The following is an 11,306-nucleotide window of genomic DNA, read 5'->3' on the forward strand; positions in this document are numbered from 1 at the left end:
AACCCATCCCGGTGCGGGAGCGAGTAATTACCCGCCCCGAACGGGTAAGGGCAGGGTGGGTACCCGCGGGTTCGGGTAGTGTTGCCACCCCTAGACCGTGCGGCTTGCCAAAAATAGAATCCAATCAAATCCAAATTAATGCGGTTTAATCAGTTTTCGGTTTGTTTGAATTGGATAAGCGATTTAATTTAGATCGATTTGGATTTGAACACCCCCATTTAGAGGCCGCCTACTTATTTTTTAGGGTTTGGATATATTCACTGGCAAGATTTGATATCATGTTTTTTCTTTTCTTTCCCCTTTTATTTTGTCTCTCTCGTATATTAGGCTATTGGTTTTAGGGCAGATATATTTAGCCTCTCTCTTGTACTTCTTCCTTTATACTTCCAAATTACATTTCATCTTTTGTTGCTGAAAAAAAAGGGGTAGGTATACCTGAAAATGCACAGTAACCAAGAAGAACAAATCTCTCATCCACTAGAGGAGCCCTGTGAAAATATCAACGGATTTCTGTAAGAAGAAACCAGAGAAACTCATAAAAACACATAATGTACATTTAACAACTCAATCATATCGCATACCCATCATTTAGCCGTGATGCAAGTGCATTAGCAATGGCGAATGGGAGATACAGGAGCGACTGTACAAGGCAAATAATGCTTCCATTAAGTATCAAAGAGACTCAGCCAGGAAACACTTCAATGAAATCAGCTAAATATTTAATTTAGATAACATCGTTCTTTGTCATCCCACCATCAATGGATTCGGTATCACTGATGAATCTCTATCTTGTACCATATCAACTAAGATGTGATAGATAAACTAAAATTTATCAATTAAAAATTATATTGAGAAGTGTATGAATAAGTTTCATGTTTTCAAAGTAATTTTATCAATTTCTCATACTCAATGCACCAAGGAAAACTCTCATTTATTAGGGGAAGCATCTAGCCATTTGTAGGAATAACTTATGGACCTATCTAAATTATTCTCATTTATCATATCCTCCCATTTCATAAATAGAACACTCCAGTTTTGTCGGCAACTCCCTCGAAACATACTATAACAGTTAATATCCGGATGCAATTTATTTCAAACAGGCAAACAGCCCTAACTTTGTAACCAAGGACTGAGACACAACATAAAAGACATTAGACGATATCTAAGAATCTTAGTTGCTTTTACTTCAAACTCCTGAATATAAGTGAACTTGCAGTTAAGACATTAACAAATGAAAGTTTAATTGCTTAAAATGTTTTAAAAAAAAAAAAGGTTGTATGTCAATATGCAGTGTTTGCGGTTTTAGAACTAGAGATACTAGCCAAATATGTTGTAAAATCAAGTATATTAAGAGAGTTAGTAAGGATGTAAATCCAAATAAACAGCCTCAATACCATGCACATTCCAGTTTTCAAGCCTTTGGGTTCATCACATAAGTGGGACAAAATCATCCTTCCCTGCAAAAATTAAGCACTCCTCAGTGAAAAGTCAGATTTAAAGAGGAAGAACAGCAACACAAGGAAGCAGATATATTAAGTTGAGTCAGTGAGAAAATATAGAAGACCAGAGAGAAACTGAAATTACCATGGGCGCACTGATACTATTAAAAAAAATAGAAAATAGAAAAACTTCAAATACAATTTCCATTGTCTGGTTTACACTCTTGCCTTTCCAGCTAACACTATTAAAAAGATTTCGATGAATTTGTGTATTATGTCAGATTTGGCCATATCACACAGTTCATAACTACTGGTAGAAAATGCAACTATGCTCTTCAGCTTGCATATAAATATGATAAAATTTATTTTAATAAATAACATGGATGGTAAAGGCACTTAAGTTAACATATTGACAAACTTACACTAATAATATGCTAATGGCAACCAGTATGGAGTAACCTTAGACAAAAAAATTACAGAAACCCATTGATAAAACCAAGTTTCAATAAAGAATGTTTTACACTGTGCGGCTAGTGTACACAAATAAACAAAAATTTGAAACTTGCAGTGTTGAGAACCCCACAGCAAACCAAGAACATGAAAGACAGCTTATTTTTAGGTACTATATGCCCGAGATAGATACCAGAAGAATGATAGAACATAAATTTAGTACATATTAGAGCATGTGTTTGTGTCAGATTCCTGATCTGCAATCCAGCACCAATACAAACAATCCTTTATCAATTGCTCAATACATAACCGAAGTGATCTAAGACATTCTCAAAAGCATAACAAAGAGCATCCTTTAAGGAATTTCAAATTCAGCATATTTAGTTAAAATAAAAAATTGTGGCTTTCCATTAATATTCTGACAGCCATCTAGTCCTATGCAAATTGGTTCATCCTCCAGTTCGCTAAGAGTAGTAATACTAATGACTAGTAACGAGCTAAAATGGACACCGGAAATATAGATAACAACAAAAGAGTAGTTTGTCATAAAAGGGAGATAAACAACCATTTATCAAATTTGAAAACACAGATAGCTCACCACAAGATATCCAAAAGTTAGTCCTGTTCCTATAATCACTAAATGTGGATAGCTCCTTATGATGTCCGATGGAGACAAATAATCCCTGAACAGAAATCAGCCAAGTGTGATGATATGTTTGCAGTGTATACATTTCTTACAAATAAAACTGGTAACAAAAATAGTCCATGTTTGAGTTATACCAGATAAGAACTCCTCCCACAAGCACCACAAATGGATAAAGCTGCCCATAAAGAAAACACGTCAATGAGGAAACCTGATTCAAAGAAAGAATATCAAACAGGAGAACATATTACCATCGCCAATGCAAGTGGCATGCTTCCGTTTCTTGCCTTCACAACCTTATGAACATTACAAACACTGCATTGGAACCAAAAGATGTTGAGCGTATTGAGAAGAGGGAGCTTTATGGTAGTATCATAGGGTATGTGATTCAGTTTATACGTACTTGAATGTGACTGTTGGTATAACACCAAAAGCTATCATCAAAAACAATACCACTTTATACGTTGTGATCCCTGAAATCCAGAAAGCACAATATAAACCGGGCAATTATTTATCAAGAAAGAACCCACACAATGATGAACTTTAATACACTATCCAAAGGCCGTGAAGCCGGGCTTAAACTGGAAAACCAAATGGTATCCATCCTGCTTATTTGTGCTACACATAATTTGCTTCATTCCAGTTTATGGGATAAGTACAGCAGATGGGAATATAACTACTCTTAATAAGATTAATATGATCAGTTTCTAAATATTTGACAAGATTATCCTAACCACCGCAGGAATTCCCACTAGTCTAGAAAACATGACAAGAAATCCGAAATTTTAAAGATGTAACTGAAACTATAAGGCAGTGTAAGAAGAAACATGAAAAAATTGGTATTCTAGACATTACAAATGAGACTACTATAGCAAAGGTCTTTACCCTCCCAAAAGATAATAAAACAAGATAAAAGTGCAAAAATTTAGACAACTCTGAAGATTTTGTTCTTGACATAGAGGATTTCCCTACCATGGCTAACTCAAACTGAATGTGTTTTCTGTGCCTATATATGCCCAGATCACAAGTTCAGAGACAACATCGGCAACCACCTAAACTGACAAGAACATAAGCAAAGACTTAAATAACAAGTTGATTAAAATCAGGAGACAGTAAAATTTGTTGAGACCGGTTTTAGATAGGAGGAAATGAGAAAATAAACACTATAAAATAATATGAAATATATTGATATGATTATGTTGTGTCAAAATTTGTTGAGAATGGTTTTAGATAGGAGGAAATGAGAAAATAAACACCACAAAATAATATGAAATATATTGATATGGTTATGTTGTGGTGTCTTACAAGAAAGGAACCCTCACCTCTACTTAAAATAATAGTAAAGTCCTAATCTAATCAGATAAGGAAATAATGATGAGATGGTAGATATCAAACTAATACTACAAGATATTCTTTGATATGCTGAGCTACATGATAGAGACATTATAGGATATTCTCTTCATTTCTAACAAAACTAATATCATAGAATAGACACCTTAGCATGTACATAAAGCTGGCTCCAAATACATGTGAGGCCTTCTGAAATATAAATAACAAAAAAAACCTTTTTATAAGGTGCTCTTTACGAATTGGTAAGGCTCTATTTTGATAGATCACCAATAGCTTGAATAATACAACACCAAACCTTTTAGGTCACTGATATAAAAATAATATCTGATATTGAAGAATAGCTTACCCTCAACAAAAGGCAACCAGTTCAAAAATGGGAAAGACTTTCCAAACTGCTGAGCCCACCACTCAGAACCTATATATAAATAATGATCACAACATCATTCATTTGGATGTTGTAAAAGCAATAACAATAATAATGATAAAGGGTAAAGTATACTTTTTGTCCCTAAAGTTTGCGATTTCTTTTAAAAATATCCCTAACGTTTAGTTGCATTCAATTTTGTCCCTAACGTTTTCGATTTTTGTCAAAATTATCCCTAGACGTTAACTCCATGTAAAATGTTAGGGACAAAATTGAAAACTTCTAGGGATAATTTTGACACAAATAAAAAAACGTTAGGAACAAAATTAAATAGAATTAAACATTATGGGTATTTTTGAAAAAAATCGCAAACGTTAGGAACAAAAGATATATTTTACCCAATGATAAATAAAAGTATATCAAAATCAAGGATAAGGCATACCAACAAAAGCAGTAAAGAAGTGAGCAACATATATCAGCATAAGACCCTCTGTAGGTCCATTTACAACTGGCAGTATAAGTGTATTGGTGAAAAAGCTGCATCCAAGACAAAGGTTAAAAGAAAATCAATACAATAGTATAAACCAGAAAACAACATATAAGACTCAATCAAAAATTACTCCAAGATGCACTTAAAAAATTAAGATAATTAGGTAAAGTTGTTTTAGTACTTTTCCAGAGCTGGTGACAGTAGCTTCAGGAAAGAGAGAGAGGGGGGGGACTTTAAAAAAGGCCAGATCAACTATTTTTTCCCCCTACGATTAAAGTAATTATCCAGATCGCAATACATTCCCATGAAAACAGGTACACGATACGGGGTACGCCACCTGTCAGATATGGTACGCGGGGGTATACCTATTTGGTACAATTTCAGTGCGCGTACGTTCAGGACCATGTGAAATACCATCATAGATTACTAAACCTACCTCTTTTTAGTTTCTTGTAAATTTGTTTTTGTTTTATCTTTTTCTAAATCCAAAGCCCAAACATCATCTTCCAAGTTATCTTTCACTGTGCATCAATTATCCTATGAGTCTTGCATGCAAACTAGCATCATTATTATCTCTATTTGTGACCCATAAGTAATTAGTTCGCTATCCATGGCGTTCCAATACATAGATGAATTGTGAAACCAGTACACGACACGTCGCCTAATTGGTGAATTCATCTAACAATTACATTTAACACTCGCAGAATCATTTTCAAACAGCTTGCAAAGAAATGCAAAATGAAGGTTTCACCAATTAATCTAACTCAATTCAAACCAGCCTCTAATTCATACTCCATTAGATGCAACGTATAATATCAATGAGTTTCTATTTCATGCTTCTCATATATTATATAGGAGTGAGAACCTCCACATTTTTGCTTGAACAAACCCTCTTTTTTGTCTTTCCTGATTCAATTTTTTAATGTAGAGCAAGATTGTTATTTCTTTACTATTTACTACTCTAGCTTATCTCATTTAATTAATATCAGTCTTCAATCTTCACTACTTATCTCTGCATGAATATTATTCTTTTTTATTTTACTTGAATATTATATAATTATAAAATTTTGCAACATTATTACAAGAAGGAATAAAGATTAATGCCACATAATATCATTATACAAAACAAATAACATACTACATATTTCACAAGTGGCACTATGGTGCACTAAATAATTTAGACAAAAACATAAATGAATACAAAATCAGTGTGAAGTTTCAAAAGAAATGCTAACTAATATAAGAGTTTAATTTCGATGTACTGACAGTGTAAACCAACCACATCCATTCTTTTGGAAGACTATTCACACATTTTTTTTTTGCAAAAACTAGTTATTTTTCTAATATAACATTACATGAATGGATGTATATTAAACTATGAGTTAGTGTAAAACTACTTTACCATATCAAAATTAAATTCTTAATATAATTACATTAGCTTTCTAATTTCACGTAAATTTATAAAATAGTGTTGTAAATTATTTTTAGTATCATACAATCTAAATGACTGGTAAGTTTTTAAGTCATGGTAGTGACTTTTTAAATCATTCAGATTTCTTCAATTAGGTACTTCATCTAAATATATGAATAATTTGACAATAATAATTATTTATGGCTGTTATGAATAATATTCTCTTAAATTAAAATTAAAATTAAAATATATTTATGCTTTATAGAACATGTAAAGAATTTATATGATTTTCTTGAGAAAAAATTTATTCTAATTACGGGAAACAACATACATCATACTAGAAAGCAAACTAAAAAAGAAACAACGGGGCCAGTGGTTCAAAAATATAAATTTATATGAATTCGAAATTTACATAAATTTAGGGATTAAATAAAATTTTGGTCTCTACGAAATAGCTGTTTTCAGGTTTTAGTCCTAAAAAAAATAAAAATAAATTGGCTTTGGCACAATAAATTTAAAGGTTGTCTATTTTGGTCCCTGCAGTTAGTGTGCTTCATTAAGTAATAACATGGCAGGTTAAATGTTGACATGTGATGTTTTGGCATGCCGACATTTTAATTTTCCATGTTAACAGTTAACCTACCTCCTCAACACTTAACTCAAGAAGAGAATATTTATGTAGATATAAATATTGAAGAACAAGTATTAACAAAGTGAAAGATGATCTATAGTAATGCATGTGAATGAAATAAAATTACTATACGTTAATTCAAGAAAGAGAGGAGGGTTTTTATACTTTTATGTGTCCAAAGTAAAGCATAAAACATAATAAACTTACTGCTCCCAGGTTGCACCATAAAATGTAATTGCAGATATCAACCAGAACCAGAAAGTACTTCTTCCACACATGGCTGTGCTCCCAAAAGCCAATGCTTCAAACTGAAAAGCAGTTGACACAGATGATTTCTTAATGTTTCTTTTAGTTAATGGTTTAGAAATAATAGCAAAAGCTAAAAGACACATACTGTGCAAGCAAGTGCATCGCACCCTGAAATGAAGTAGTGTGCCTTTGTTAGTAACTAACATATGTGCATTATGAAAAAGAAATGGGATAAAACCAAAGTGCAGAAAAATTACCATGATCAAACAGCTCCCCTAATGGGCTTGAAGAATTTGTTCGTCTAGCTTGCTTCCCATCAACAGCATCAAATGTCTAAGCATATACATATCAAATTATCAGCAATAATCTACGATAAGAGAATTAATTACCTTGTCTTCCATAGATAAATTACAATAGTACTTCACATTTTTTGGAAAGACAATATCCACTTATTTATTAGGATAAACTACACATGAAATGTGTAACCTAGTTTATATAATTTATTAGGATTAAACACCCAGCCATCTGTTTAGTTTAAAGTTCATGTTTATACGGGATATCCTCTCAGAGACATGTTGAGAGATCAGAAAGCGATGTTTCATAGATAGATCATTTTTTGCTTGCTTTTGTATAGGGGAAGTATTATCCCCAGTGTTCATGCACCTTATATGACAAGTTTTCTGACAATCATGTTTTATGGGGTAGGATTAGATCCCTAGCATGTATATGGTGTAAAGCTCATGGTCTTTATAGAGGATTTTCCCTCTAAGACATGTTGAGAGATTGAAAAGCTATGCTTTATAGAAAAGTGTTGTTTTGTTTTGCTTTTGTAAAGAGGAACCCGTATCCCCAATTTGTATTAGCCTTCTCCTCTAAATGAAATTCTTCTTATGTGGGAAAAAAAAAAACAGTATTATCCCCAATTTTGTCATATTGTTCTTCCCACTTTAATGGAATTCTTCTTTAACCCAAAAATTAAAAAATAAAAAAGGGAAAGAAAAAGGTAGAAAGTCCTTGTAGGAAAGAGAGAAGTATATATTCATTTTTTCTACAACGTTGTATCAAATAAGAGGGACATCAATTGACAAACATGATTCTAATATCAAAAAATGCTGATAATACAATCAATCACAAATATAAACAGCTTCAGCTTATAACTGGAATCAGACAAAAAGTAAAATTATGAAACAATACCACAGCCATGACAATCTAGAAAGCAAATATTACACGCATGAAATGAGTGTAGATTTGTGATCATATATAAAACTTAATGTGTTTGTTCATGATCAAGATGGCAAAACAAGGGTGACCAGCATTAAAACCGAGTAGAATAATCAAAAGGGCAAAGAAATGAACAAATAAGAGGACAACCATACCTGGTATAGAAAAAGAAGCAGGCCATGCGCAAAATTAACCCATCTCGGTGGAGCTGTATCCAATTGAAGTGAGTATATCTGAATAATTAATAAATAAACTTAAGCATAATGGACCTAGGAAATAACCATTCAATGTTCCAATCCAAACTCTTAAAAGCTTTGATAGAGAATAGTGAGAATATTTCTAGATTACTGTTGCATGGCTTTAACGCCTATGCAATGGCAGGATTCATCAAGATTTGCCTAATTGGGCTTATTAGTTTCGGAATTTGGGCTCATAATATAAATACCAGTATTTGACTTAGCCATTTGGACAGATAAAGGAATCAAGCTAGTTAACTCAGTTCCACTTACATAGCCAAGCAATGCAGACAGTAGCAAGAACATAAATCCTGTAAGAGTGATCTGCAGCCAAAGAACAAACACATTATCAGTGCAAACTGCAAAGATAAAGCTTGTTACAACAAGAATAACAATTACAGATAACACTTTAGTTATGAAGGAAGCAGAAATTGCACCATGTTTGGACTGCAAAGAATCCCAGAATGCCAAGATGCCCAGAGATGTGAATTCATCAGAGAAAAACTGAGTTAGTGTAGCTCAGAATTGAAACTTGAAATTCTGAAAATACTAAATGATATCATTGCCGAATAGTAAATGTAAATATTGTCATCTCCGTCAGTAAAATATCGTATGTGGCTATGGCCTTAACATATAAAATTCAAACAAAAATGTGCTTACAAGCTACAACTATATAGTGAAATATTCAAATGTTACAAGCACTGTGAGCTGAGCTTCCTGAATCTTAGATGTTAAGTTGTTTATAGCTCGTAAGTCATGGAAGGATTTCCAACAAATGTCATCATTTAACCACTATTACCACAGCCATTCAGGAATTATTTATTACACTAACCTGCTAGAACAGGAGAAGGAATAAGGAACCTATTTATCCATTACAAAACAGAAGGCCAATGACAGAATACATGATACGGTAAAGTGCCTTTTTGGTATATTCTACCACGAAATACTCTTAACTTCTAATGATGGTTAGTTTATATTTTAAAGCTTGAAAGAACTTCATATAAGTGAACACATCAAATAATTAACTACTCATTCTTATAAAAAACCGAAATTTTAAACACTAATACTGTATAAAACTGGGAGATATGAGATATCCTATGGCTAGTGTTAACTTCGTCTACATTTTTATTCAGACAAATATTGTAGTATAAGGTTACGTTGAATTCACAACGATATATTATTATTATACATACTTTATAAAAGTTCCTATAGTTAGATCCAGCACTCAATCTGTCAAATGAAGTTCATACTATGATTTATCATCCTTGAAACGAACAGATATTTTTTTATTATAACTTAAGTGATAACAGTGAGAAATTATTAGTTCAAAGTAAAAAGCATATAAAATTACTCACGGCATCCACAGCGGGAAAAAATTAACAAAGCGGCTCCAAAAGGGCTGCAGTACATATTTGGCAAGGTACGAATGATCTACGCCACTATATTTGTATCGGTGCAGAGCTTGAACACCATGAGCCCCAATATAAACCATTCCTTCTTATCAAACTTTGAATTATGCTTCAAAGGCCAGCTATGCCGTGTCCAACCTGCTAAAATTTGAACAACATGGTAACTAAATAAATATATATGAATTTTCAAGATACCCATGAACATAAATGAGAAATGAGATTGAATTTCAAGCTCCAAAATCAAGTTGAATGTTTATCGTTGGCGAAAGAATGAGAAGTTGCCGGAACATTGAATTTACCCTTACAATAATATGAAAAATGAAATCAATTTAAAGTTATGTAGGAGACAGGGGGAAAAGGCAGTATAGTTTACAAAATAGTATGGGAAACAAACAGATCAAACAAAAAAAAAACGGAGCAGAATAAACGGGAAACAACTAAACGATACTTTCAATTAATACTCAAAACAAACAGGGAATCAAGGAGCTTAAACAGTAACGCATAGTCGCATAAGAAACGCAAGGATTTCTTATTTCTATTTTCAATTGGCAAAGTTATTAGAAAGAACTAAAAGTCTCTGAATCTTTGAGACCCATAGCTATCAGCAGCTTAGGGTTTGGCAAAATTGTACAGTGCAAATGTGCAATATGTTTTTTACATATTAATAATCTGTTAATAGAAAAGAATACAATATTTTACTGTTATCTACTTATCTTCATTAACACAAAAGTATATAAATGACTGCTAAAAGAATGGATCAACAAACAGATTAATGTAAGCCACATCTCAATCTCAACTCACTTATGAAGTTATGATCCCTTTTATTAGAAGTAAAAATCATAACAGTAATTATATGAAGGAAATTGATTTTCATTATCTATACAACCTTTCCGATCTGAACCATAGTACCCTCGACATACAAACCAGTAACTAGAACAGCAGAGAATGGAAAAGAAGAAAAATAAAATTAAAAAAAGGGGAAAACAGAAAAGAAAAAAGAATGCTTAAAGCAACTATCACAGTAGAAATAGATCAATTATAAGTTCAATTTAAGGAAAAATTTGAAAGCAAGAAACCAATTGCGCCATAAGTAACCTCCGATGAACTCTACTGCTACTACTAATGTTTCTTTCGAATGCTAATACCGAAAAATCTAGCATATAAGAGTTGTTATAGTTCTTGCTGAGAGCAAAGTGTAAAAGGCTAAGATCAAAGGGGAAACGTTTGAGGGAGAATGCAACTGGGATCCAAAAAGCAGAAGCACAAGGTGTTACCCTTTTCAAGCTGAAAAATACAAATATTTTTATAAAATAATAAAAGCTTGGATGATAACAACGAAGCCTCTATTTCACCATCAAGTATGCTTCAAGGTGAGAGAGAGAGAGAGAGAGAGAGAGAGAGAGGGGAAGCAAA

At 32.7% G+C, this 11,306-nt stretch overlaps 1 protein-coding gene across 3 annotated transcripts in view; it reads right to left on the bottom strand.

The window, feature by feature from the left end:
• Window positions 1–11,306, bottom strand: part of LOC107643759 (choline/ethanolaminephosphotransferase 1) — a 14,130-nt gene that overhangs the window by 2,508 nt on the left and 316 nt on the right. For 2 of the 3 annotated variants that reach the window (XM_016347492.2, XM_016347489.2), the window contains exons 2-17: window positions 9,840–10,031; window positions 8,922–8,931; window positions 8,758–8,808; window positions 8,404–8,481; window positions 7,285–7,360; window positions 7,173–7,195; window positions 6,986–7,086; window positions 4,689–4,783; window positions 4,229–4,297; window positions 2,936–3,005; window positions 2,784–2,847; window positions 2,670–2,710; window positions 2,488–2,572; window positions 1,395–1,457; window positions 582–640; window positions 436–488 (exon numbers count right to left, since the gene is read on the bottom strand). In XM_016347492.2, the coding sequence (XP_016202978.1) occupies window positions 436–488; window positions 582–640; window positions 1,395–1,457; window positions 2,488–2,572; window positions 2,670–2,710; window positions 2,784–2,847; window positions 2,936–3,005; window positions 4,229–4,297; window positions 4,689–4,783; window positions 6,986–7,086; window positions 7,173–7,195; window positions 7,285–7,360; window positions 8,404–8,481; window positions 8,758–8,808; window positions 8,922–8,931; window positions 9,840–9,976 (1,075 nt within the window). In that variant the 5' untranslated portion in view covers window positions 9,977–10,031. Of the gene's footprint in view, window positions 1–435; window positions 489–581; window positions 641–1,394; window positions 1,458–2,487; window positions 2,573–2,669; window positions 2,711–2,783; window positions 2,848–2,935; window positions 3,006–4,228; window positions 4,298–4,688; window positions 4,784–6,985; window positions 7,087–7,172; window positions 7,196–7,284; window positions 7,361–8,403; window positions 8,482–8,757; window positions 8,809–8,921; window positions 8,932–9,839; window positions 10,035–11,306 lie in introns of all 3 variants that reach the window. The other variant, XM_016347491.2, reaches the window with a different exon arrangement.

Source organism: Arachis ipaensis, chromosome B05, assembly GCF_000816755.2.
Source record: "Arachis ipaensis cultivar K30076 chromosome B05, Araip1.1, whole genome shotgun sequence".
Taxonomy (NCBI): domain Eukaryota; kingdom Viridiplantae; phylum Streptophyta; class Magnoliopsida; order Fabales; family Fabaceae; genus Arachis; species Arachis ipaensis.